Source organism: Gallinula chloropus (assembly GCF_964237585.1).
Source record: "Gallinula chloropus genome assembly, chromosome: 22".
Taxonomy (NCBI): Eukaryota; Metazoa; Chordata; class Aves; order Gruiformes; family Rallidae; genus Gallinula; species Gallinula chloropus.
In genome coordinates this window covers 6,858,730-6,886,202 of record NC_140107.1, presented here as the reverse complement: position 1 = coordinate 6,886,202, position 27,473 = coordinate 6,858,730, and the positions used below count along the sequence as shown (strand labels likewise).

The following is a 27,473-nucleotide window of genomic DNA, read 5'->3' as shown; positions in this document are numbered from 1 at the left end:
CACTGGGCTGCTTCTCTTGTGTTTGTTACCTGGAGAGGGTAGAGCAGATGTGGTGGGCTGCTGCAGGACAGGATAGTCTGCAGGAATGCAGCATCTCTCCATGCATGGGTGGGCTCCTCGGCGCTCGGCTCTCCAGGCTGAGCTCACCCTGGGGGTGCCAGCTCCACTCCTGGTGCTGGGCAGATATGGGTAGCCTTGGGGCTGCACCCAGCTAAAACAACAAGAGGAGCAGGGATGGGAAAGCCCGAAGCCGGTGAAGTGAGGCCCTGGCCTTCCCCCCGGGCTGGTCCCCAGGGCTCAGAGGAACACAATGCCTTTGTTTGCGACTTGGCCGGCACCAGGATCCCTTCCCTCCCTCAGCCCCAAAACACCAACCTTTCAAAAGGTCCGGTTCCCCCCCTCCCCTTCCCCTTCCCCCAGCAATGCTAATGTGCCAGGTCTCTTCTCATGAACCCTGGGAGAGATGGGGCTGGTAGACAGCTTCACCACTTGTTAAATGTGTGTTTAGAGATCTTGGGAGTAGACAAGAACAAATACAAACAAGCCAGGCTGGAGAGCCCCTGCCCATCCGCCCTGCCTGGAACACACCAGCCCCAAAGCTTTCTTCCCTAACCACTTCAAACTTTCATTTCTTCTGAAGCCACAACAAGGCACACTTTGTAAAGCAAATGAGTAAACAGCAACTTTGGGCTTAAAAGGAAAACAAGGGGGAGGGACTGGTTTTAATTACTGGATTTTTAAAAAGGGCTTTATTCGGTTAATTGCTTTCTGTTGTAAAATGTTCTGCTGCAGCACAGCCCTGGTTTGAGCTGTGTTGCTGCTGGCCAGATGGCACTGCAGAGGTAATGGCAGCATGTGCCTTCCCTGCTTGGGTATGCAAGTGCCTTTAACGCTCACAGACATCCATCCATCCATCCATCCATCCATCCATCCATCCATCCATCCATCCATCCATCCATCCATTCCCCCTATCCCACCAACCACATGCAAATGATACAGGGCACTGAGTCTTGCTCAGACATGACGAGCGGTTTGGTGTGTCCAAGCCCTGTCCCTTCCAAAGGACAGGAGGAAGGGCAATCAGCACGCACCCTAACGCCTCTGCAGCATTTCAAGTCTCATTCCCCAAAAGCCCTAATTGCTGTTGATTGGCTTGGCTGCAGCGTGTTACCTCCTGAGTCTGGGGTAGCAACCGATGTTCGTGCGAGGTGCTGGGCTCAGCTCGGTCCTACCCAACGGGGCGTCTGTCTGTCTGCTCGACCAGGACGGAGTGACGGCGCTGTGGAGTCTGGCACGGCAGCCGGCGTGCGTGTAGGCATGTGCACATATACGTGTGCATGTGGCTCGGTGCAGCGACACGAGCCGGATTCCAACTGTATCCCTGATGATCGCAACCAGCTTTGGAAGAGACCCCAAGCCCCTGTGGAGACAGAAGGATTAAAAATAGAGCGCCAGCTAAGAGGTGCATGAAAGGGCCTTCAGCGGAAACGCCACCAGCGCGGAGCTGTGAAGTCGTGGCTGTGCTGGGGACAGATGGCGCAGGGAAGGGACAGGGAGAGGAGGCAGCGGGAGGCTCTTCTCCAATTGGATCAGCCTCAGGAGGGGAAGAGCGAGGAAATGGAGCGGGAATGGCCTCAGGCTGCTGGCACCGAGCTGCCTGGGAGCCCCTGAACGCCCTGTGGCTCGGTGCTGTGGGCACAGCCGGGGTTTCCACAGGGCCCTGGTGAGCTGGTGCCGCGTGGGTGGCTCCGAGTCAGCACAGGGGAGGATGGAAGCCGACTTGTCACCAGTGTGGAGCTGACAGGAGCGCGTGCTCTCCTCCCTTGCCAGCCGAGAAAATACCACAGGAGAGCACACACATGTGTGGGGAGACTGGGACAAGGAGACTGCAGGTCCTCAGTCAGCGGGGACAGGGACCGTGCCCCGACACTCCACACGCTGCCCAGCATCATCCAGCTTGGAACAGACAAGTTCCAAGCCCAGAGGAGGGAACACTCATCCAAAGGACTTCTAAAGCCGCCAGCCCTCAGCCCCGGGCTCAGGGATTGTGCAGCATCCAGGGCAGAGGCTGAACCTGCAGCCATCAGGCTGGCTCGGGGGCAGCTGCTGTGCCACTGGGCCCTCCCTAGCTCATGGGTCTCCCTCCTTGCATGGCTGCTCCCTGCTAAGCATCCCCCACCCCTGAGCCACACCGGTGCTTTCCGTGCATCCGCTTCCAACAGGCCATCTCCTCCCCAGAAATAAATGCAGGAGGCAGCACGGGCAGTGGCTCAGGGAAGCATCCAGCCTTACCTAAGGGCTCTTGGGACCAACGCTGGCAGCCAGGCCATGCCGGGAGCCTGCCATGCTCACGGCAGCAGGCTGCTTTCCTGCTGGGGAGAGCTTTTCCTGCGCCCGCCGCGGCGGGTGGGTCGGCTCCTGCCAGCAGCCAGCAGCTGGTGATGAATGCTCACTTTCTCTAATTGAATAGCAGGAAGTTAAATCTTGTTTCTTTGCCTTTCAGGCTGTCAGCTGGAACAATCGCCCACCTGTGGCACCACCCCGGGGATATAAATAAGGAACAAAACACAATGCTGCCAGAGGAACGGACTGCGTTCCCAGAAGATCTCCTGATACCATGTGCCATATTGTCTGCCCGTGCAAGAGAGAGAGGTGTGTGTGCTGCAACGGGGTGTGCAGACAGCCCCGCGTGTTTTCCAGGCAGCCGTGCAGGCAGGGCGGTGTGGGAAGGGGCTGCGGGGTGATGGGATGCAGACCGTGCGGGAGGCAGGCATGGAGCTCCGCCACGGCACGCAGGGAGGTGTGTGTGCGAGCAGGCTGCGCCGCGAGGAGCGGCACGCACGCGTGCACGGGCTGACGTGAGCGTGCCCCGCTCTCTGAGGGTTCGTGGGTGACACACACCAGCGTGAGAATAAGCTCTGCGGCAGCTGGGCTGGCTGGTGCTCGCTCCAGCACGCTGGGTTTGTCCCACAGGTGCCCTGTGCTTCCAGCACCCTGTGCAGACAGGCACAGAGACCGTCCCGTGGCTGCCCCGTGTGCTCACTCGCCTTCCTGTGCACACCAAACGCTGCGCCATCCCTCCCTGCCACCCAACGTGCTTCCCCACTGTCACTCACATCATCATCATCAGGTCACGGCCAAGCTCGGCACTTCTGCCAGGATGCTCCCAAGACAGCGGCTGTCGCAGCTGGACCGAGTCGGACAGTTGGACACAGCTGGAGGAAGCCCAGCAGAGGATGAGGATGGAGGAAGGAGGAAGGCCGCGGCGAGCAGCACGGACCCTCCCTGTGCAGCGGGGCGGAGGGAATACATACTTGGGAGGGCAGTGGGAGACACACAGACAGACACACAGACAGACCAATATTGTTGCCGTGAGAGGAAATTATTAATTTGCTGGAAATAAAGTCGGCAGCGAGTCAAAAACCGTCCTCCTGAGGCGGCGGAGAAAAGCCTGTGCCCTCCCCCTCACACCCTTCCTGCCAGCAGCCCTGTCGCCTTTGTGCTGAGACAGGCCCGACGCGAGGGCGTCTGTCTGGACACCGTGTCCCACGCTGGGACACGCAGTGGCACGGGCTTCGCCCAGACGCCGAGAGCCCTCATCCCACCCACCCCCCCGGGACTCGGGGTGCCCTGACCCGGTCCTCCTGTCTCCCCAGCCCCACAGCTGGGGGGAAATGTGGCCACGGCCCCCTCCCTGACATCCCTTTGTCAGTCACTGTGGTAACAGCCACCGTGCAAATGCCGCGTCCCTGTTTGGTTTCCCCTGCCTCCATCGCGGGGGCGGCCGCGGCCGACCTCCCTCCCTCCTCCAGCTTCCCAAGCAGGAGCCGGGGCATTCAGGGCTCGGCAGCCTGAATGAAGCCAGATCCCTGGACACATTCCTGTGGGTTTTTTTTTTTCTTTCCCTTCCCTTTTTCTCTTTATTCCCCCCCCCCCCCTTCTCCCTCGCTTGGCACAAGCTAAAGGACTCAAAAGGAAGCCAGGCTTGGCAGACACAGGGGGAGGAGGGAGTGGGGAGATGAAAGAAGGCCTCTCTCCAGCTTTCTCTTCCCGTTCCCACACTCAGCCCGGCGCAGAGAGCTCCTAATGATTCCCAGCCGTACCTGGAGGAGGCTGCCCGGCCGCCCAGGAACCTGCAGCCTCTTTGTACAGCCCCTGCCCCTGGCACCCCAGCTGTACTATGCAGGCTGCTCCCCCGAGCCTGGTCACCCCAGGTGATGAGGTGCCCAAGATGGCAGCCATGCCACTGTGCCAGAGATGGCTGCCCTGCTGTGGCACCTGAGGCAATACCCCTGCCTCAGCGCGCAAGATGTCGGTGCTGCCTCAGCACCGCAGTGCCCAAGATGGCAGCTGTACCTCAGTGCCAGGCTGGCACTCATGGACATGGTGCCCCGTGCCCGAGCTGGCGCTGAGGAACACCTCAGCGTTCCCAGCATGGTGGGCCTCAAGCAGCCACCCTTCCCCATGGCGGCCGTAGCCCATGAGGTGGTGGATTAGGGACTGTTTGAGATGAGGGTTGAGATGGCCATGAGCACTGCACTGAGGCAGACTCCTGCTCACACCCTCCCCAGACACATGCCAGAAGGGGAAGGAGCAACAGGCTGCACTGCTGAAGGCAGCGATGCTCCTTGGAGCACATTGGCTTGAGAGGGACGCCTACCACCATCACACCCTCCTGCCGTGCCACGCGGCCCTTCACTCCCCCTCACACGGCACCCACAACCATCCCCATCCCTGTCCCCACAGCCATGGCCACAGAAACCAGCCTGCCATTCCCCAGGCTAAACCCATCCCAGCCAGGACGGGTGGGAATTTCCAGCAAGCACGAGCACTTCCACCCTTGCACAACCTCCTGAAGCCCAGCAGCAAGCACCGTGCCTGGCCGGTGAAACCAGGTTTCCCCTCCTGCCTAGTCAAAGCGAGATCTCCCTCATTTATCCTTCCTCTCATGGGATTCCTCAGGTAAAGACTCTGCTGGTCCCTGCTCAGGGCTTTGCTGCCTCTGGGCAGGAGTTTGTGAGCTAGTGGGTGTGACTGGAAGAGGTCCCTGCTTTTTGGGGGGGGGACACACGATGTCAACTCTGCTGCCTGGGGGTGTCAACTTGTATGGCTGCTGACCGGGTTTGTGTTATCCCAAGGGGGGAACTGGTGCTCCCTGCTGACCATGGTGACAAGGATGCAGCCACAGCACAAGCCGGCTACAGCCGTGGGACTGCTCATGGGGGGGCTGCTCGTGGGTACTGCCAGCTGGTGGGATGCAAAGTCCCACCAAATAAAGCTTAAAACTGCAGAGCTGGTCCTGGGCTCTGCATCCCCTTCTTGCCACCAAGGAGGGATAACCACACAATTGGCCCTACGAGAGCAGAAGCCCTATCCCACACACAGGACTCCAGGATGCTCTAGCCCTGAGGACTTTTGGGGGGGGGGGGGGTTTGGCCTTTTTTAAACACTAATGCCCACATCCCCTCAAGTCATTCACTGAGAAAATTCAGTGGGGGTTTGTGCCAAGCTCATGGCAGCGTGGGGCCATCGCTCCCCGGTGCACGAAGCTGTACTTGCCTGGCATCTGTAGCCCCAGGGCTGCGGACACCCCCTCCTCTCCTCCTCGGTGGGATTATGTGCACGGTCCTATCCGGCCCAGCGCTGCCAGCAAAGCTTTGAAGTGCAGCCCTGGTAACAAAGCTCTCTCTGCAGGAATGGGAAGACGCTGGGGCAGGGAGATCTCCGCCTCCATCGCTCCCCAGCTAAGGGACGGGGAAGCAAAGTTGGTTTTGTTAAAGAGCAAAGAAGCTCCAGGCAGGGATTGGGGCATATTTGCTCTGCAGTTAAAGAGTTCTTCATCCTCTTGTGCTTTGCTCCAGCTCAGTCACCCAAGGTTCATTTCCACCAGCCTGGGACACGCACAGAGCTATTCCCACCGCTACCCTAAGGACCAACATGGAGCTGTGCAAACCGCCAGCTCCCAGAGCTGGATGAGCCCCAGTTTTGAGGGGGGGGGAGGTGGGGGAGGGAAAGGAAGAAGCAGTGTGGAAGGTGGGTCTGCCCCACTGACTCTTCCTGGAGAAGGGCCAAGCCTTAAACAGAAACCGTCTGGTGCATCCTCCAAGGAGCTGGCCCAGCGTGGAGCTGCCTCTTGGCAGGAGGAGACGCCGGCTTCCTCCAGCAGCGGGGCGATGAGCAGCTTCACACATGCTCCGCTGAGGCACTGCTTCGTTGGTGGCCTCCCTGGCTGAGCCCAGCCACCCCGGGTGCACACGGGGGAATCATTTTAAGCTCCGGTGACAGAGGCATCAGTGAACACTGCTATAAATAGCCGTGTGGAAGGAACGAGGTGGTCAGGCCATCCAAATCCTGGCACGGCCCCGCTAGCGCTGATAGCAAGTGCCCTTTGCTTGTTCTCTTGCCGCCGGGTCCTCTAATCTATTCTTCCAACTCGGGGTGTTTCTGTCACCCTGTCACCGGGTCCCCTTGCCCTGACATTTTAGCCTCCTGGGATGGCTGCAGGTCCCTGCTCACGTTTGTTAGCGCTTCAGAAAGGATATAAAATGAAACGTGCAGCAGGGACGTGGTGGAGCCCACTGGGACCCCTCAGGGACACCGCCATGGGGTTGTGTTTGAACAGCCCCAGCACACAGGCATCACCGTAGACCTACAGGGCTCTACTTAAGCATGTTCTCAGATTTGTGGTTATCTTCTGCAAGCAGCTGGAGTCACCCTCTTTCCTGATGTCACCTCTGATGGGGAAACTGAGGCAAGGATGCGTCATGACTTACCCTATGTGAGGACCAGGAGAGCGGGGTCCACACTCTGCTCAACCTCCGTGCCGTGCAGCTGGAGCATCACACCCTCACCAAGAGGGTGAACTTTCCCCCAAGTTCTGAGGTTAAACCCTGGATTCCCCCTGAAAAGGGGTTCTTGCTGTTCAAGGGCCGTGCTTACCTCGCAAACATCTGCGCTGACAGTGGCTGAGTGGCAGTGTGATTCTCCAGCAGCTCTGCCCCCGCTTTCTCCTCCTTTGTGTTCTTCATTTTAAAGCACACTCGTTGCAAAGCCCTTTCATACCTGATGAAGGAAGACGCTCAGAAAACAGACAGCAGAACCGAAACCTCAGGCTCACAGCAAACGAACCAGAAAGCCTGGATCCAGCCACCCAAACCTCCCCCTTCCCTCCCTGCGTGTCCCTTGGCCTGTGTCTCTCTGTGACCTCTTGGCTCCTTGGCCCCAGAGCTAACGCTGGTCCCCAAGCACAAGTCAAGGGCTGGGAGGGTTTTTGTATGAACATCAGAGGCATCTCTTGGCTTTGATGCAGACACTCTGACCTCTCACAGCTGGGTGGGACCCTGGACCCTCACTGGCACAGCACAGCTCTTGCCAGTGCTGGAGTTTGAGTTTTTCATGGAGTCCCAGACTGGTTTGGGTGGGAAGGGCCCTCAGACCCCCCAGTGCCATCCCTGCCATAGGCAGAGACACCCCCCACCAGCTCGAGGTGCCCCAAGCCCCATTCAACCCGGCCTTGAACCCTGCCAGGGATCCTGGGGCAGCCCCAGCTCCCCGTGAAGGATTTCTGCCTCCCAGCCCCCCCCCAGCTGCCCTCCTGCAGCTGAAAGCCATTCCCCTGGGCCTGGCCTTCCCTGCCCTCGGCACAAGCCCCTCTCCCATGTCTCCTGGAGCCCCTTGAGGGACTAGAACGATCTCGGAGTTTCCCTGCAGCCTTCTCTTTTCCAGGCTGAACCAGAGCAGAGGGGCTTCAATCCTTTTATCATCTCCCTTGGCCTCTTCTGGACTCTCTCCAACAGCTCCATATCCTTCTTGTCCTGGGGAGCCCCAGCGTTGGATTCGGCACTTATTAAATTGCATGAAGTTTGAATGGTCCCACCTCTCCAGCCTGTCCAGGTCCCTCTGGATGCCATCCCTTCCCTCCAGCATGTTGACCACACCACACAGCTCCATGTCATCGCCAGACTTCCTAAGGGTGCCCTCGATCCCCCATCCGTGTCACCACCAAAGATATTAAACAGTGCTGGTCCCTGTACTGACCCCTGAGGAACACCAGGAGGTCTGGTGGAAGAACATCCAGGATTGGGGATGGGAGCAGAGAAGGCAACCCAGCAACCAAAGGCCATCCATCCCTTAAGCAAACACCTCTAGCAGAGATGCTGCCCCAGGGCTGACAGACATTCCTTGGCTATATTTGGTGCCAGATGGAGAATTTGCTTCCCCCTTTAACCCATCTGTTCTACTCATGGGTAGGGAGGAGCTACCACCAGAACTGCAGTGTCGCTATTCGGATAAACCCGGTACTTCAGCAGCAATAAATCTCCTCTAAAAAGCTTTTGCTGCCTCCCACCTGTTGGCTGGGAGAAGATCAAGTTGACAAAAATCTGCTGCCAAAGTGTATTTTTATCCAGGGCTTCATCACGAGCCCAGGTTACAATAAAAGCCTCTTCACAAGGCAGCTGTACCACAGCACATCTCTCAACCCTGGAATCCCACCTCTCCCAGAGGTCTCCAGCTCCCAGGGAGCTGCTTTTATTACATTTGCTGCATTCCCCTTAATCCTAGAAGGTCTTTTTCCTTCTTGCCACCCCTTCACCATAAAACCTGGGAGGTCCCAAGCAGGGACAGCAGGCTTTCTTGCTGGATGCACCCTGGAGCCAAAAATACCCAATGGAGAGTGCTGGGCTGGGACCACCAGAGTTTATTACAGAAGAACACCCGAGGGGTTTCATTAGCACAGCAGCCCATCCACAAGAAAACCCACCGCAGGACGACGAAGTGAAACACCCACAGCAACACCACAAAGCAGGAGAGTCCAGTTGTTGGCCAGTGCAGCACAAGAGGCACAACCACACTGCCCCATTGAGATGGGAGACGTGCCCAGCCCCGTGTAACTGGTCCTAAGGACCACATCACTGTCCTGACCAGAGGAGATGTCACAGATGGGCACATGGGGAACGTGCACGAGCAGGAAATCCATGTCTGCCAGGTGTAGGGAGGGGAGGGGAGGGGGGAAAAAGCCATCAGAAGCCACGTGGATAAAGGCAAAGGGGACAGCCATTGCAGGAATGGAAAACCCTGGCCACACTGGGGGTACAAAAGGAGGTCTACCTCACTCAGGGCCCATTTCCCAAGCCCCAGTTCCCCCAGTGAGCTCCTGAGCTGCCTGGCAGCAGGATGGCCCTCAGCAGAAACTCCAGCTTGGACACAGCTCCCCATGTATCTCAGAGCCTGGAACAGCAGCAGCAAGAACCATAGAATGGCATGGGTTGGAAGGGACCCCAAGGACCACAGAGCTCCAAGAACTGCCACGATCCACGGCCGTGCCTCAGAACCACACCACACTGCTTCCCTGGAGCTCTCAGCACCTCCAGACAGGGCATCTCCTCCTGCACAGCCCAGCCCAGCCAGCACCCCGCATCCCCTGCGGTGTCCAGTGAGCCCCATCCCAGGGGGATGTCCAATCCCACTGCTGCCACGGCCGGGGCTTCCCAAGGCCTTGCTGACATCCCGAGTGCAGCATCACCTCCCAGGCTGGTGGGAAGCCCTGGTGAGCTCACTTGCAAGCTGGGCTTAGCTGGGCTTCCACCCTGTGATCTTCAGAAAACATCTTGGAAATGTTTAGTGGGAGGCCAAGCTGTTGTCCCTCCTCCCAGCTGCTAAAAAAGGTCTCTGGGCCAGTGTTCAGATCCCAATATCTGAGCTTGGCATTAAAAGATGAGACCTGTTTAGAAACCTGCCCATTAAACAGCTGTGTCACCCAGAGACAATTCCTTCCAAGCCTTTGTTGGCTTGTTTGTCCAGATCTTACACTTCCTTCCACAGTGCTCATCACCCAGGTGTGACATGGAGCAGCCAAAGTGAAATAGTGTGGGGTGCAGGGGAGGGGGGTGGTGGTAAAAAGTGCAATTTTCTTAGTGCAACAAGAAAAGTCTCCAGAGCCACCAAAGACATCACTAGCTTGGTGACACAGGCATCAAAGTGCAGTAACACAGACCTCAGAAAACTTCAGCATGTGGAGATGGTGGTTGTAGAAAGCTCTCTGGTAACGACTGGGCATCCTCATGCCCAACTTTGGGGTGAGGGTGGGGGGTGAAGAAGAAAGGAAGAAGTAATCTTTCAAGTTTTCACCTGAGAGCATCCTCTGGCTCAGGGCTTGGAGCAGAAACGCTGGTGTGAGCATCACACCGATTTTGGAGCAGCTCAACGACTGATTTCCTGGGTTTCTTTTTAATCTGAGATCTGGTTCTCTCCCACAGCATCACGAGCAGAGGTGTCTATTTTCGGAAACACCAGAGGTTTTAAGCAGCTGGGGAGAAAAAGATTATCAATTCATATGGGCTCAAGCCTAGAAAAGGGAGGGGGAGAAATCCCTTAATTAACTCCCCCAGGCTGAAACCTCTCTGCAGATTTACCTAAATGGACTTCAAATGATGTCCCTAATATATTAAGGCCTGCTTTTAACTTAATTCCAGCCCAATGCTGGTGTCTGCAGACCCTGGATGGCTCATGCAAGAGCTGCTGGGCTTTGGATTCCTCACTGAGATGATTATTTCAGTCCTAACTCACCACCACTGCGAAACCAAAGAGTCCAAATCCCAGGCTGACAATACAGTGTGCTGGCTTGAAGCTCCAAGCAGGAAAGAGGTTTGTTTAGGGTTTTTTTAAAATATATAAGTGCTTCTTTCCATCTTTCCAGAGTTTAGCGTGTGAGAGGGAAGCTGTTCAGCAGGCAAGACATTGCTGAAAGGACAAAGGCAGGGGAGATTCACTGGTTGGGGAGCAGGGCCTGTTAAGGAGGGGTATTACAGTGTCATTTTAGTTAAAAGGGATGATTTTTTTTTAGTTTTGAAGCTGCAAGAAGAGGGGTTGGGTGCTCCCAACTTCCCAGTCCAACAGTCCAGCCTGCACAGCTGTAAGTCAAAGGCTTTGGGAATCTCCTGGGGTTTTAAGGACCCAACAACAGGTTAAATCTGCCCAGCACGGCCAGCCTGCAACAGGTGAGATCCATCCTCATCCTCAGAGGGTTTCACCTGAAGCCATGTGGAGCACAGAACAGGGAGACAGCTCACGGTGCTGTCCAGCGCAGGGAACTCTCCAACCCCACAACACAGCAACGAATAGAGGGGCGAAGGGAAGCCTTTCATCAGCCCCCCTCATCCACCCATGTCCCCAGCAAGGCTCCCGGTGGGCGATAACCTGGCGCTGGCCGGGGCAGACGCTCTCTGCCCCACAGACGACCGCCCAGGTCAGCGCGTGGTGCACAGGGTGATGTGTGTGCAACACGCTGGGGGGCTGTGGGACCAGCCAGTTCCTCTACTTGCTGTTTGGGGTTTGCTTCTCCTGCACCGGGCGCTTGTGCTTCTGGGCGACGCCGTAGGGGACGTGGGCAGCAACCGTGCCCATCTCCTTGGCTCCCTCCACATGGAACATCTGGTCGTCGAAGAAGATGTGAGGACGGATCTTTTTGAGCAGAGGGCCCTTGGGAGCCCCGGCCAGGAACAAAGCTTCATCTGTCTCCAGGCCCCAGCTGCGCAGAGTCTTTAGGGCCCGGGCTCCTGAGCTGGCTGCACTCCTGGCTGTGACCAGGTAGGTGCGGATGGGACACTCCATCCTCAGCCCCTTGGAGTAGAACTTCTTCTGCAGCTTCCCCAGCGCCTCCAGGAAGCCCTTCAAGGGTCCCTGCCAAAGCAAGAAGGAACCATCACTCTAAGACCTCCATGCTGTCCCCTCCTCCAGGTACCCAGTCCCAGCAGAGCCAGACGTGCTGGCTCATCCCCTCTTCCCAAAAATGACAGCGAGGGGCCAGCCACATCCATCCCACGGACTAAATCCAGCAGCACAGGCTGCTGACCCATCCCACTTCACACTCCGTATGCCGATCCCTGGCGCATTCCCAGAGGCAAGAGCATCTGTCTCTCTCTCCCAGAGGCTTTTTTTCTGGCTGCACCCCAGCACTACCTGTGCCAGAGGCTTGTTCTCATGAGCCTTTTCATGCTCAAAGAACATGTCCAAGCCGTGAGCCTTCACGATCTGCTCCGACTCATCAGAGAAGAGCACGGCGTCGCCGTCAAACGCCACCCGCAGCTGGTTCTCCGACACCTCCAGGTCTTTGCTGGGGCTGAAGATGGTGGCTGCTGCGATCCCTGTGGAGGTGAAGCACAAGGCAAGAGGTGACAGTTGCCCAAGGGCCCAAGTCTCATAGCTCATCTGTTGAGGAGCACATCAAAAGAAAAGCATGCACCCAACGGTGCCTGCAGCGTGGCCGTGAGGCCTTTCACAGCAAAACCAAATCCCCAGATGAAAGACCTCCCTTTGCATACAAGAATTAACGGGGAAAACCAGGGCCTTTGCCTCAGAAGAGCTGTGGAGCTCGAGGAAAGCCTTCTTCATGGAAACCAGAGACTCTCTGGATGATGAAGGACAAGGCAGACCCTAGCTGCATATCACCATGGGGACATTGGAGCTGTCAGGCCTGGCACCATCCCCTGAGGACTCCAGGCTCTCCCTCCCCACTGCCCTTCACCAAACTGGACCCCAGACTCACCCTCTTCAATGGCCCCACTCACTTTCTCGGCATCGGAGGAGAGGTAGAGGTTGGTGTGATAGGCCTTGAGGTAACAGATGGGGCTGTTCCCTCCTGTCATGCAGAACCTCTCGATGAACAGTCCTGAGGGCAGACAGACATCAGGGTGAGCTCGATCACCCCCAAACAAGCCCTGAGGCTGCTCCCCTGTGTCCTCCCAAGTCGGCAGGATGAGGGCAGATTTTGGTACCGCCGTTAAACATGGGTACAGCCAGAGCATCCCCACCACCAGCCAGCTGCCCTCAGCTGGGAGAAGGGGGCTCAGCGTGTGGCACCCACAGGAAGGACAGCTTCACTCTGAGCTTACCGTAGTGGTTGATGCTGTTGATCAAGCGAACCCCAACCTGGGCATGGTTGTTGGTCATGAGGACGATGTCAAAGAGCTCCTCGCTGTCAGGGTAGAGCTCCCGCAGCTGCGCATTCACCGCTTCCAGCGCCTGCAGCACCCGAGGGTGGGGGTGTCAGTGAACCCCAGGCATCACCCTCACCCCCTTCTCACCTTCCACTCACCCAAAACCAGGGATCTGGCCTGACCTGAGCCACCCAAAACCAGGGATCGTGGCACCCTGAGCCAAGCTGACACCAGCAAGCTGGGAACGAGCTGGCTTTGCAGAGCCACTCAGCTATTTTCAAACACAAAAGGTTTGAAGCTTTCCTTCAGAGGGGAGAATAAATTAGCTCCAAGTTCCAGATCAGCATTTTTCAAGCAATCAGGAACAGAACAAGTCTCTCCTCTCTGAGAGGATTAGTTTATTCATCAGGAACAGGCAAGAGATTGCTTCAGCGAGGGCCAGAGGACAAAACCACACTAAACCCAACAGAACCCAGGCTGGAACTGGAAAGTTTTGGGGGGGGGATTGATGTTTGAAGTGCCTCATTTCAACATGTCAAAATTAGAAATTGGCCAGCTCTGGTGCAAAGCTGAAGGCAGCCAATTTAAATGAATAAATAAGTAAATTGTCATTAAAAAGATATATAAAAAGATGAGAATTCTCTAAAGGGAAACTTTAAATATGATCCAATGAGATGGTCTCTTCAATTCTTAGGCTCGGTTGCCAAGTTGGAAAACCTCAGCTGGAAGAGCCCATCGCTTGCCAGGAGGTTTATCAGCCTCTGGTCGCTCTGTGGGGCTGCAGCCCCTCTGAACGGACAGCTCCTCCCCTCCCCAGGGCTGCCCTGTGCAGCCTTGGCAGGTGGATGCTCACCTTGACGAAGGGGAAGGCAGCCCCAGGGAGGAAGGGCTCGTTTTCATGGTCCAGCTGGTATTTCACGTAGGCCTCCACCCCTTGCTCACTGTAAATCTTCTGCTCCTCCTCCATGCGGAAAAGCGCCCGCGACGACACCGCGATGGTGATGGCGTTCTCAGGCTTTGGCTGTGGGGAAAGGGAGAAGGGGGGGGGGGGATATGTCAATCCGTGCCCCCCAACCCCACATCCCACCACAACATGGGTCAACATTCAATGTGAAAGGCTGTGGGGCGGTTGACACCCCCGCAGCAGTTTGGAGGATGAGGGGGGAGAGTTCAAGACAATGAAGCCTTGACGCACCGTCCCCTCACGTTGTGGGGGTAGCACCGTGTCCTCCCGCTGCAAACCAGACCCCAGGAGGCTCCCCCAGGAGAGCTGCTCGACCCCATGCAGAAGGAACTGGTGTGGCTTTCCCCTCCCAGCCAGGAAAAACCACACACTGCGGCTGGGCCGGCTCCGCACTCCCACGATGCCGTCCAGATGTGACAAACAACCCGCGCCAGCTCGGCTTATAAAAACACTTGATATAGTTATTGTGGGTGGAAACATGATAAACAGGTGGTGCAGGCCCTGATTTATGAGTCATTATTATTAACGTGCGAGGGCTCGATCCCAAAATCCACCCAAGTCAACGAGGGGCCTCCGGTGGGACTCGCCAGCGAGAGAGGGGGCACTGGGAAAGTCAATCTCATCTTGCCCCCCACTCGCCCTCTCTCCCCCCGTGGAGGGCAGCAGGGTGCTAATCCCCATCACTCACTTGCAAGCACGAAAGCAAATACTGATGGCCAAGGAGAAATCCTCACCCCCCCCAGAACAGCACATCCCGAGGAGGGAAGGCAGCACAGGCACAGGCAGCCCTGTCCCAGCAGACCACCTGCTGCGAGCCCCAGGAGCAGGACACAGGCTGAGGGATGTGCCCTGGGAGCAGTCCCAGTGCACTGTGTGCAGGGATGCATCTCCACAGGGACTCAGTGAAACCCAGGCCACGGTGCTCCAGAAACTCCTCGCCCCCAGCTCCTCTGCCCCTTCCGGGATCCTCACCTTGCCTGGTGAGGGTGAGTAATCCCCTGGCAATGCTGTGTGTCCTGGGGCAGGAAAGTGCACACCCAGCTGCTCCAAAGTTCAAGCCCCTGCCTAAGACCGAGCCAGACAGGAACAAGGTGCCCATCTACATGGGGGATCTTCACATCCCCAGCCCTGCTGATCCTGCCCAGCATGGAGACGCACCCAGGGATGAGTCAGTAGCACTCCTGTGCCATTCCCAGCGCCCCACACCTCCCCCTCGGAGGTGCCCAAGGCCAGCCCCACAGCACAGCTGGTCCCAGACACCTCTCCAAGGCCACGCCAGCACCCAAAATCCCCAGCAAGCAGATTAAGCAGTGGGTGATTAGGACCAGACACAGATTAGCTCAGGCCGAGCACGTCCCTGTTGCCAGAGGGATCCATTCCCAGGGCATCTGCAGGGAAACAAGGTCCTGCATGGAAGCAGGACATGCAGGATCACCCCGGTCCCCACAGAAGCTGATCAGCGACACCAGCACCTCACCAAGTGACCCACAACCAGGCCCCTATCTTGCTACCTGGAGGGGTGTTAGCTATTAACTCATGGGCTACGTCTTGGCACTCCACCTCATTAATTAACAACTCTGGTGTCATGGGCCATTTATTAGCGGAAAATATGAATAATTATTCAAGGTTTTAGGACATCCAGCCATTAGCAAGGAGCTCTGCTGCTCCCGAGTCCCTGCAGCGTTGGGTTACTTATCCAGGTACGTGGGAGAGCTGCTGGGTGTTTTTCCCCTCTGCTCCCAGTCCCTGGCAGCCCACAGGGCAGAGCATCCTCCTCAGCCGGCCGTGCTGGAGGATCCCAGCAGAGAAAGTAGGTCAGCAGCACACAGGGCACAGAGGCATGTCTGAGAGGGTCAGATGTGAACAGGCTGCCCAGAGAGGGGGTGGGTGCCCCATCCCTGGGGGTGTTCAAGGCCAGGTTGGCTGGGGCCCTGGGCAACCTTGTATAGCTCCAGGCCTGGAGGTTGGTGGCCCTGCCTGTGGCAGGGAGGTTGGAGCTCTGTGATCCTTGGGGTCCCTCCCAACCCATGCCATTCTGTGACTCTATGTGTGCACAGAGCTGCACGCCACACCTACACCCTATCCGTGTGCCCAGCCCGAATTCACATCTCCATCTCCCAGTGACAGCACACACCTTGCACCCCAGACAGCTCAGGCACCTTGCGCAACAGCACCAGGCTGCTTAAGGTCCCTTCCCTGCCATTTAAAGCCACCAGCCTCGGGGAGGTTAATTTAAGAGGTAATAAACACAGCAATAAAAATAACCGTACGCTTGGCGCCCTGACCCTGCCCCAGCGTGGGCTGCCGGAGCCCCAGCCGCCCGCGGGCGGGAAGCCCGGCCCCAGGGAATGAGACCTGCTGGATCCTGTCTGCTCCTGCCAAGGAATATTGGCACCTTGGGAGCACTTTCTCTGCAGGGAAAGTCTCACCCTGCTGCTACCGCAGCTCCCAGCTCTGGCTGGGCTGGGACAGCCCTGGTGCTCACTGGGAAAGGCTGACATTTAAAAAACCCCAAGCAGTTCTGCTCTGGGAGGGAGGGAGGAAGGAAAGAAGGAAGGAAGGAGCCACATTCTGGCATCTTTCTTTGAAGTGGAGGTTTCATTTGGAAGCGTTTCCTCCCCCTGGGTTGCTTGGATGCTTCTCCATCCCCGTTAGTACTGCAGATGGGCATTACCACGTTCAAAAAACGGGCACTACAGGAACTGCAGCACCTCAAACCCCCCATCATAGTGCTGTGAGGAACCCAACAAACACCATTTTGCCTAGAAACATCACCGTTTTGGGGGGCAACCACCCATTTTAAATAGGAAGTACATGCACAAGAAGGGTCCTGCTCTCATTCCTCCTCAGGATGCATTTCTTCACAGGAGCTGTGGGGGAGCCTGTGCAGCACCCCAGTGCAGCACCCCATCACAACGCCCCTCCTGCTCCAGCAGGTTTGGGCACAGGGAGTAACAGACCCTGTTTTAGCCTCAGGGCAGTATCCAAGGTCAGCCAAAGTCGATGAAAGCTCATCGTCCAGCACAAGCCCAGGAAGCGGCCGTGGGGCTCTGCTCAGCTGATTTGCTGCCTGGGGATTCACAGTGAGCTCCTCTCCCTTCCCATGGGAAGGTCAGAGCCAGCCTTATCCTGAGCATCAAGTGAGAGAGCAGGGATGGGTTTAACAGAATTAGGAGCAGGGAAGGGCTCACCCCAACCCTAGGCCCTTCCCTAGGCTCCATCACACAGGAGGGACAACCAGGGACACGTCCCAACAGCCCAGCCCTCTGCAGAGGAACATCAGCCTTACACAGCCCCAGGGGGTCCAGGAGGTCCAAGCCCCATCCCAGAAGCAGGAGTGACCTTTCCAGCAGGGTCCATACAGCCCAGAACCCATCCAGGTTTTGGGGTAAAGGCATACTCCAGCAGTCACTGGAAATGGCATGCTTCCCTCTGCAGACCCGACAGCTGGCAGACCTTCACCCACTCTCCTGATCAGATGTAAATCCTAAGCAGCCCCCCAAGGATTACAGGCAACACTTGGAAATCCCACATGCTCCCAGGACACAGAGCAGGGCTGTGCCCACCCCACAACAACCACTGCAGCACCTAACACCGGTGGCTCCATCACCACCATGGAGGCCACCATGGGCTGGCCCCAAGGCAAGGACCACATCTGGTCCTTTGGCATTGCCTGAGGCTGAACCTGCTGGACACACCTTGATCTGAAACACCCCAGCAGCTCTGGGCACCTCCCTGGGCATTGCAAAAGACCAACTCATGTGGCCACATTCAGAACTTGGAGGGGAATTTTGATGCAAGGTTTGGACACAGAAAGGGGAGAGCGAGGGCTTGCTCCAGGGTCAAGCACCATTCCCAGCCCAGCCAGAGCATCCCAAAAATGCAGCACCCTGGTGAACTGGGTGGGTCCCCATGGGCACAGGGGACGAGGAGGGGGCCCAAAGAAGTGGAGCTAGCAGAAGGCTGGCTCCCACCGACCCAGTGTCGTGTCACTGGAGAGGCTGGGGGACATTTTCCGCATTGCTGAGGAGTGACAAACCTCCTCACCGACCTCCCCAGCTGGCAGGCGTGGGAGCTGGGGCGTGGGAAGAGCAGAGACCTCTATAAAACGGGGAGCGGCAGGGACACCCTGTTTAACCCATTCCTCAGCCAGGAAGGGGGTCTCCCAGTATGCTCCCCAAAACCCCCACTGCCTCCTGCCATCCTACAGCCACATTGCCAGGTGGGAGCAGCCCCCCCAGCTTGCGCCTGCACCCACACTGGTACCCACTCCAGCTGACAGGGATGTTCAGCTGAGAGGATGGACAGAGCCAGCACCAGGGAGGGAGCAGACAGACAGCAGCAAACTCCATTGCCCAAGTGCAGGGAGTCCAGGGTGGCTGTGAGCCCCCTGCTTGGGATCAGATTAAAGTTCAGGGTAATGGCTCAGATGCTTTTGGGTCTTCCAAACACATTATTTATACTACAGAAAAGCGCTCTGCACCCATCCATCACGGGGTGTGACAGCTGCCTGGCAGGGCAGGGCAGGGCAGCCCCGCTGCGTGCGAGGGCAGCTCAGCTGCCTGGCTGCACGCACGGAGCTGGTGGAGGGGCATGAGGCTGGGCAGGCACCACAAACACCGGTCCCAACCCCACATAGGTGGATGGCACAGCCAGACTTCAGGGTTTGAGTGCCTGGATCTGAGCTCTGCCACTGGTTTGATAGGCGAGCAAACCACATCACTGCTCTGTGCCTCAGTTTCCCCAATCTGTACAGCAGACATGGGTGTGCTGGTCACCAAGCTCGCTGCAAGGAGAAGAGGAGGAGCTTGGACCACCATCCATGGGAGGCTGAAAGTGTGGCATGAAAGACAACCAGCCACATCCCACCCCAAGACAAGCAGTCCCTCTCCCCTGGGAAGGAAGGAGACAGCAGCAGGTACCAGACCAGGGACTGCAGCCAGGTCCCCAGTGGGGAAAGCTCGGGGGCTGTGCTGAGCCAGGGCCCCCAGAGTGAGGACTCAGCTGTCCCCCCTCACCAGAGGGATCACACATACTTAACCTTGCCATAAAAAGGGGCAGCACCTCTGCTGGAGCCCTGGGGATGGCTACAGCTGGGTGGGTACAGTGGCTGCGGGGCCAGGGTGCAGCCCCCAGCCCTGCCAGCCCGCTGGCTCCCCCCCCTGCCACCACAGCCCCTGAGATACAGCAGCACTTCAGGCACTCCCATGTTCAAACCCAGCCAGCTCAGCCCCGGTTAGATAACGCAGCCTTTCCTGCTAATCTCCCGGAGCAGGAGAGCCTGGCAGGGGTGGCTACACCCCTCCAACACCCTGGTGCCCCTGGAAGGGATTGGGGCCCCCGAGGCTGTCCCCCTGCCCCACTGCTGCCACCCCTCCTGCCCCTGGCTGGGCCTCCCACCTTGGCACAGGGGACAGGCAGCTCCAGGGGTGCTGAGCTGCTCTGCAAGGACATCTCAGCACAGGAGGGACCTGGAAACACCCTGTGAGACACACAGAGAGTGGGGGGATCTGGAGGCAACCAAGGGCAATCCAGGGATGCCACAGAGGACGGGTGACACCTGGAGTGACACAGGGCTTCTCCAGGGACCTGGGCAGAGACAGGGCTCAAAGAGAAACCAGACACCCAGGAGGACCCCAGGGAACCTGCAGGAGATGGGGCACCCACAGAGAACTGGGGGGATCCGAGGAGGAACCCAGCAATGATGGGATACCCAGGAGGACCCCAGGAGATGGGACACCTGGAGAAAGCCAGAGGGGGGGACCTGGAGGCGACGGGACACGCAGGGGACAGGGCACCCGACGGGGACGGATCCCTCCAGGGCAGGGAGCGCTGCCCAGCTCGGCACCCCGGGGGCTCTCACCGATTTGGGCTTCTTCTTGGGGGCGAGGTTGTCGTAGAAAGCCTTGGCCTCCTCCCAGGGCCGCCCTGCCGCGCCCGGCGCCCCGGCAGTGTCCGGAGGCTCCATAGCGCGGCGGCTCCGGGGCCCCGCGGCACCGGCTGCTCCGTGCGCGGCAGCGACGGCGGCGGCTCCGAGCGCACCGGGAGCTGCCCGAGCAGCTGCCGGGCCGGCCGAGCGCTCTTTATAAGGCATCCCATGAAGCTCCGGGGTTTCAGCCCACCGGGACGCAGTTTAACCTCTTCGGGACCGGCACCGAGCCCGCCCCGCGCCGCCGCCTCCCCAACACCCCCCTCCATAGCGGGTACCGGCCAGGGCAGGGCAGGGCCGGCCCGGGGGCGGAGAGAGAGAGAGGTGCCACCGGCAGGTACCGGGGCTCACGGGCAGGAGGTGACAGGGCACCCGCGGGAGCCACCGGCTCGCTCCCGACCCGGGAGCATCGCGGTCCCGTCCCCGCGAAGCTCCGGGCGACGCGGGACCCTCCGGTGGAGCCGGGGAGCGGCACGATCGGCACCGGGGGCTGCAGGAGCCGCCGGGCTACGGGCCGGTCCGTGCCGGGGCACCTGCGTGTGTGCTCGTTAACCTGCGTGTGCTCATTAACCTGCGTGTGCTCATTAACCTGTGTGTGCTCGTTAACCTGCGTGTGCTCATTAACCCGTATTTCGGCTCACTAACGGGCGCTCACCAGCCTGCCCGTGCTCGGCCATCAATCAGTGCCCTTCACTGACTGCTCTCCCACGGGTGCCGGTGGGATTAGGTCCAGCCTCAGAGCTGTGCACAGAGCCCGGCTTCCAGCTCGGGCTGAGACCTGCACCAGCAGACAGACAGACAGACAGACAGAAAGACAGACAGACACCCCCCCACACACCCCCCCTGCCCTAACTCAGCAGCCAGGAGGGCCGAGCAATGCAGGATCCCCCCCACCTCTCACCAGGCTCCAGGAGGCCACAGAGCCCCCACACCCAAGCCAGTAGAAGGGTTTCACCCACAGCTTGGTGCCAGCCTTGGGGACCCCCCATCCCTGCCCCCGAGACTGATCAAACAGGACCCCACTCACTCTGAGGCTCAGCCAGGATGGCAGGGCAGGTGCTGGTGAGCAGGGCTAGCTCCAGGGCTCACCCAGCTGCCTGGATCCCAGCCCCTTGGGAGGTCAGCGGCATCCCAGCCTCAGAGACTCCCCTTCCCTTTGCAGGCTTCCTCTGGGAAGTACCTAGGTTGCTCAGGGGTGGCTGCAAGGGAAGTACGAGCTTTGTGGGTGTTCCAGGTTCCCCAAGGTGATTCTCAGAGCCCGTTCTCCAGCTGGAGCTGCCCTTTTGGCCAGCAACCCTGGCACAGCCCCAGGATCTCACACAGCAGGATGACCTGCCCCATCCCATCCCATCCCATCCCATCCTCACCCAGGCACTGCTGAGCAGCACACACAAAACACAAACACACTCCCAGGCAGCCAAAGGCAAAGTGCAGAGATTTCCCTCACACACACTGCTACAGCTTGGGCATCCTCCCATCTCTGTACTCAGATACCGGCTGCTGCAGGACAGAGGGGGTGCTGGTGCTCTGCAGGGTGGATGCTGAGCCACACATGACCCCACGCCCCAGAGATGGGTGGGATGGGGGGAGGAGGGGGAGCAGCACGGCCCAGGAGCTGCTGCCAGGGAGCCGGCGCTGCCTGCTCAGCCACAGCCAGGAGCTGAAGTCGGTGGGAGCTCCTTAGCAACAGGCACTGGCACTGCAGGCTGCTGCTGGGGAACAGAGGCCAGAAGAAAATACATGCAGGGAAGATGGGGGTGGAGAAGAGGAGCCTGAAATGCCTGGCAGAGGCAGTGAGAGCAGGGCCCAGTCGCTCATGGTGCTGGCTGGAAGGGGCTCAGGACAAAGCCATCAGTTCCTCTGGGTATGCCCAGGTCTGAGCAGGGGGAACAGATGGGGTCCTGGCTCCAGCATGGACCAGGGATGCCTGGTTGTCCCACCAAGAGACAACAATCCCTTCCCCAGAGGTACCTGCGTGGCTGAAGTGACCCTTTCTCCCATCTTCAAGGCTTCCAAGGCCCATCACAGTGTCCCCAAGGGCTTCTCCAACCCTTGGAGCATCACAGGCTCCAGGCAGACCCCCTGAGCAGCGCTCAGGACAGTGTTGTCATCCCCCACCCAGCAGCTCCCTGACAAAGCACAGGGGGGAACACCACCCATGCACAGAGGACAATTTATTTTTTCCATTAAAAAAATAGATAACAACTTCACCATCTCCCAACAGATGTTACAGCCATCAACACCACAGCACAGACTGAACACCGATCTGCGACAATATCCCTGTCCTGGGGCAGGAGGGATGGAGGCAGCAGGCTGGGGTGGGGGGAAGGGTGGAGACAGACATGTTTCTTGTGGTCTCAGAGCCTTGCCAGGAGGCTCAGCAGGTACCAAACCCACCCACACCTCTGCACAGCCCCAATCCAGAATGCACCAGTCCCCACGGTAGCATCACACACCAGGATGTGCCTTCAACATCCACACTCCTGACCCTGCCCTGGGCAGCCCACATGGGAGTCAGGCAGCCCCTGCCTTTGATTTGGGACCCCAGGCTCCACAAAGCATCTGAGATGCTGCCAGGGCACCCTCTTACTCTGCCAGTTCCCACGGATGAAGGTGGCTGCTGGGATCAGACACAGGCCACATCCAGGGGTGGCCTTGGACACTTCTGCTCTCCCCTGAAGTCCCCTGCCCAGCCCTGGCCATTCCCAGCAGCAAAAGTGGAGGTGGAAAAGCTAAAGCCAGGCAAAGGGAGCCAAGGCAGCAAGAGCCCTCAGGGAGGGTGCAGCACCCTGCCCCAGCACCCTGGGGACAGCCCTGGCCCCTCCAGGCAGCCTTAGCAGGAATTGCCACTGAAGGAGACACCAGAGACAGGAGTTGGGGCTTTTCAGCCTCCCTGGAGGCATCACAAGCAGTGAGAGGGTGTCAGTAGAGGGGGGAAAGAGCTGCTCAGGGAACAGGCCAGGCAGAACAGTGGTGGGAAGCAGGGAGGAAGCAGCAGGGACATGGGGCCAGTCAGCCTCAGGGAGCCAGGGTGCTCACTGCCACGTGCAGGGAGTCCAGCTCCAGGGTGGGAGAGGATCGATTTGGGGGGGTAACATCGAGCTGGCGTTACCCAGAGCAGGCTCTACCCATGGAGGGGGAGCTACAGCCCATGGGCTGCTCAGGGTGCAGCCAAGAACGGAGGTGGAGAGGCAGCAGGAGGGATGGAGCACGACTCATGCCTGGGGCCACGGGGGTAACTCAGCAGCACACGGGGATGAAACCATCACAGGGAGCAGAGGTTGGCTGCAGCCAGTCCAGCAGTGACCCCCAGGACTATTTCTGCATGTCACACTGCAGGAGGAGGACGATGGAAGGGTCGCTCTTTGCTGCCTCCTTGAACTCCTCCAGGGAGATCTGGTCGTCCTTGTCCTTGTCCATCTTTGTGAAGATCTTGTCAACACGCTGCTGGGGTGTCAGCCCATCTTGGTTCATCCTCATCATGATCACAGTCCCCACCATCTTGTAAATGGCCTGGAGTGAGAAGAGAAGCAAAGTACCTGAGCAGGAACACTGGATGAGCAGAAGGTCCCAGGACAGGGCAGGGGATGGGATTGCTGCTCTGCTGGGACCCTGTTTGCTGCTGGCACAAGTCATGCTGCTGCACAGCTACAACCAGGTTCCTTTCAGACAAGGCTTTGGGCAGGAAAACTCATTCTTTGGTGCCAAAAAGGGACATGATAGCTGTGAAAAGCCTGGGATGGGGTGGGGAAGGAAGATATCCCTGCTGACTTTAAAGCCCCAGTACCTCAATGATCTCCAGCATCTCTAAACGAGTGATCTTCCCATCCCCATCCAGGTCATACATCTCAAAGGCCCAGTTGAGTTTCTGCTCAAAGGTGCCCCTGGAGGTGACAGACAGGGCACAGATGAACTCCCTGAAGTCGATGGTCCCATCCCCGTTCTTGTCGAAGGTGCGGAAAGCGTGTTGGGCAAACTTGGAGGCATCTCCATAGGGGAAGAACTGCAGGAAGGAGAGAAGAGGGAGGTCAAAATGGGGAGGGGGAGCTTACTGTGGGCACTGCACCCAAAGCAGCAGCCTTGCCCCAGCAGGAACCAGGCACTCCAGCCCCCCAGGCAGCACCCATGCCCTTGGCTGGAGCCCACCTTGATGTAGAGCTGCTGGAACTCTTCCAGGTTGAGGATGCCGGTGGGACAGTCCTTGAGGAAGCCCTTGTACCACTGCTTCAGCTCCTGCTCGCTGAACTCTGTGCTCCTCACCAGGTCATCCAGCATCTCCGGGGCCAGTTTGCTGCTGTGCTTGCCCATGGCTGCCCCTGGGGGGAGAAGCACAGCACCTGCCCACCGGGCATGGGGAAGGCTGGTGCTCCCCAGCTCTCCCCTCTTCCCATCAGCTGGCCAACCCCTGGTGCTTCTTCCCCACACTAGAGCTGCTCTGCCCAGCTGGTAAGTGTCCATGCACTGCCAAATGCTGGGACGGTGCCTGTGCCCAGCTGTGGTCCTTGGTGCTGGAGAGATGCAGTAGCTGGTCCTGGGGCATCCCACCAGCACAGCCAGCAGTGTCACCTTCTGTCCCCTCCATCTCCTACGCTGGCTCCCTTTGGGCTGCAGGGAAACCCTCAAAAAGCAGCTGATGACCCAGAACTCACTTCCTCAGGCCATGATGTCCAGCTGCCTGCTGCAAGGCTGGGACAAAGGGGCCTCATCCTACCCAGGGGAGGGCACAAGCCTCCCCCCGCAGCAACATGGAGCTCCTCATATTCCCAGCCAGCCCTGCTCCCAGCGAAACCCACAGGCAGAGGCTGCTTCCTGCCCCATCATCCCACCAGTGTCTGTCACCATCCACCATGGCAGCACTTAACCCACCACCCCTCGAGTCCAGAGGCCATGAGGATGAGAGGGCTGGAGCACCTCTCCTCTGAAGCCTGGCTGAGGGAGTTGGGCTGGTTCAGCCTGGAGAAGAGAAGGCTCTGGGGAGATCTTACAGCACCTTCCAGTCCCTGGAGGGGCTACAGGAAAGCTGGGGAGGGACTTGTTAGAAGGGTTCTGGAGTGACAGGATGAGGAGACATGGGTTTAAATTGGAAGGGGGGGGAGATTTAGACTGGATATTGGGAAGAAATTCTTTACTCTGAGGGTGGTGAGGCCCTGGCACAGGGTGCCCAGGGGGGTGGTGGCTCCTGGAGGTGTTCAAGGCTGGGTTGGATGGGGCCTTGAGCTGCCTGGTCTGGTGAGAGGTGTCCCTGCCCATAGCAGGGGGATGATCTTTGAGGTCCCTTCCAACCCAAACCAGCTGGTGTTTCTCTGATAACACCCCTCTGCCACCAACACAGGGAAAAAAGAACTCACTGCCGCATCCATCCAGTCACCATGAAGTTCAACCTGCCCCTGTCACCCCTCGGTGAGGGTGGGGTCTGTGGCCAGGGACCCCTCTGCTGCAGGGCTGCCCACAGCCCGGTGTGCTGGGGCACTGGCAAACCGGCAGCTGCGTGGGCAGGACGCGGAGCTGCTCCGATACGCGCCGTGCCCGCTCCCACGCAGCCCTGGCTGCCGGCGCCACTCAGCCCGAGCGGCAGATGGTTTGCTGAGAGCTCCTGGAGCTTCTCTCTCTCTCTCCATAGAGAAAGTTGAGTAGAAGTTCACCTGGAGCTCTACCAAACCCAATCTCCCTTCAGAGCATCTGATTTCCTGGCCACGTGGGCTTGGGGGACATCAGGGTACCTTGGGGTGGGCACAAGCCTCCCCCCCACCCCCCTCTCCCCACAGCAGCGTGGGGATCCTCACGTTCCCAGCCAGCCCAGCTCCCAGGCAGAGGATGCTTCCTGCCCCATCATCCCACCAGCATCTGCCACCGTCTGCCACGGCAGCGCTGAACCCCCCCAGCCCTCGGCAGGCAGAGCCGAGGAAACATCCGGACGCCCACAGAACACGACGCTTCCCCAGCAGCCCCAGCTCAGCCGCGGAGCTGCACGAGCCCCTCCTGTCACTGCAGCCTGGCTCTAACCCACGGGCACCCATTCATTCCCACCATGAACCACGCTACTGCCCCCCCCGCAGCTCCCACCCAGCCGTGCTGGCTGGTGCACAGACCCTGTCCCCTTCACTAGGGGGGACACAGACCCTGTCCCCTTCACTAGAGCCACCACACCTCATCCCACAGGGGAAGCCCTCAGAGAGGTGAGGGCACAAGAAGAGTCTTCCTTGGGCCACAGACCTCAAGTCCCTTCTCCAAGTGGGATGCCACAGGGGCCACAGGGACAGCACCCTAAAGGGCTGTCACACACCTGGCCCAAACCACACAGCTCAAAGCACCAGTATCACCCCCAGCCACCGGCTGCTGGTCCCAGCACAGAGGTGGGTGGCTGCAGGTGTCCCCCCACCGTTGCACCCAGCGCCCAGCATCACCCCAACGGAGCCCTGGGGACTGGGACTGGGATGGGGGCTGCGGGGGCTGCTCTGCCCACCCCGGGGGGCAGCTCCTGGGCACCGGCACCCCACACCCGCTGGAACCGAGTCGTGGGGACAGGGCTGCTCCGGGGACCCACCCCGACGGCTCCCGGGTGGGTGCGAGGGCGGCCCCGGCCCCGCTGGCTCTTACCTGTCGTGTAGCGCGGGCGGGCGGCGGCGGCTCGACGGAGCCCTGCGGGGCGCGGAGCCGGTACCGGAGGGTCCAACCCGCCGGCTCTGCCTGCGCCGCTCCCGCCCCTCTTGTAGCCGCGGGCCGCCCACCCACCCCCACCCCCGGCGGCAGCGTTAGGCCATTGGCTGGGAGCGCCGTCAATCAACCGGGAGGGGCTGAGGGGGGTATGCAAGGTGGGGATGCTGGGAGGGAAACTGAGGCTGGGACATTGGGAGATGCTGGAGGGGGAGATGATGGGGATGCTGGGACCGGGATACAGAGGGGATGCTGGCAGTGAGGGGTGATGCTGGCAGTAGGATGTGAGGGAGATGCTGGCAGTGGGATGCAGGGGGTGCTGGGTTCATCACCAGGGATGCTGCCAGTCTTGCCTGCCCAGAGGTACCAGCCTTGGGCAGAACCCCTCCCCTCACCCTGCTCTCCCTGTCCCCCCTGTCACTCTCTGCCGCTCCTTCTCTGCTTCTTCCTCTTCCTCGCTCTGGCTCTGGCTCCCATCCCTGACAGTGGCTCATCCCCAAGCACCCCTAAATCCCCTTCCCTAGTTGTGCTTCAGTGCTGGTGGGGGCTGTGCTGCCCACATCCCCCTGCCAGGCACCCAGCGAAGGGCCCTGCACTGCACAGAGGGGACACCCCCCACACCCCTCAGTGCTGCCCGTGCTGAGCAGAGCCACAGCTGAAGCACAGAGGGAAAAGGCCTGAGAAATCCACTCTGGTTCCCAGAACCAAACAGAGCGTTTCCATGGCGATTGCTGGCAGCTCTTCCCGTTGACCTTGGCCGTCCCAGTGCCACCCTGGCCATCCACAGCAGCACCTCTGTAGCTGGTGGCCATGGAGCCTGGGTGAAGTCTCCATCCAGCCAGGCCTAGTCCCCATCCCAGTGCCCAGGGGGGCTGTGGGGTGCCGTGGGGTGCTCTGCCTTTCCCCATGGCTCAGCATCCCCCAGCCAGCCCTGCTCTTGGGTGCACCCACCCTCGCTGTGGAAGTGCCTGCATGGAGCTGCCCCAGCCAG

General features: G+C 59.1%; 2 protein-coding genes across 3 annotated transcripts; both read right to left on the bottom strand.

Annotated features, from left to right (window-relative positions):
• Nucleotides 1-8,686: 8,686 nt before the first annotated feature.
• On the bottom strand, nt 8,687-19,897 carry NT5C1A (5'-nucleotidase, cytosolic IA). The gene is made up of 6 exons (XM_084274088.1): nt 19,763-19,897; nt 13,789-13,956; nt 12,891-13,020; nt 12,545-12,667; nt 11,959-12,143; nt 8,687-11,679 (listed from the first exon to the last, which is right to left on the bottom strand). Exons 1-6 carry the CDS (start codon nt 19,865-19,867, stop codon nt 11,314-11,316), a joined length of 1,077 nt encoding a protein of 358 aa, XP_084130214.1. The 5' UTR covers nt 19,868-19,897; the 3' UTR covers nt 8,687-11,313.
• Nucleotides 19,898-23,143: 3,246 nt separating this feature from the next.
• Nucleotides 23,144-24,136, bottom strand: HPCAL4 (hippocalcin like 4; the record flags this gene model as incomplete). Of its 2 annotated transcripts, XM_084274354.1 has the most annotated exons (3): nt 23,144-23,341; nt 23,616-23,831; nt 23,975-24,136. In XM_084274354.1, the coding sequence occupies 3 exons, from the start codon at nt 24,134-24,136 to the stop codon at nt 23,144-23,146; spliced, it is 576 nt and encodes a 191-aa protein (XP_084130480.1). The 2 variants fall into 2 exon arrangements, with proteins under 2 accessions (XP_084130480.1, XP_084130481.1); XM_084274355.1 differs by lacking the exon at nt 23,616-23,831.
• Between the last annotated feature and the right edge of the window lie 3,337 nt (nt 24,137-27,473).

Coding starts and splice junctions, on each gene's coding strand:
- NT5C1A (XM_084274088.1), bottom strand. CDS start 19,867: ATGGAGCCTCCGGACACTGCCGGGGCGCCGGGCGCGGCAGGGCGGCCC. Junction 12,144..12,544: donor GAGTGGGGCCATTGAAGAGG/GTGAGTCTGGGG, acceptor TCACCTCCACAG/GGATCGCAGCAGCCACCATC. Junction 11,680..11,958: donor AGAACAAGCCTCTGGCACAG/GTAGTGCTGGGG, acceptor TTGCTTTGGCAG/GGACCCTTGAAGGGCTTCCT.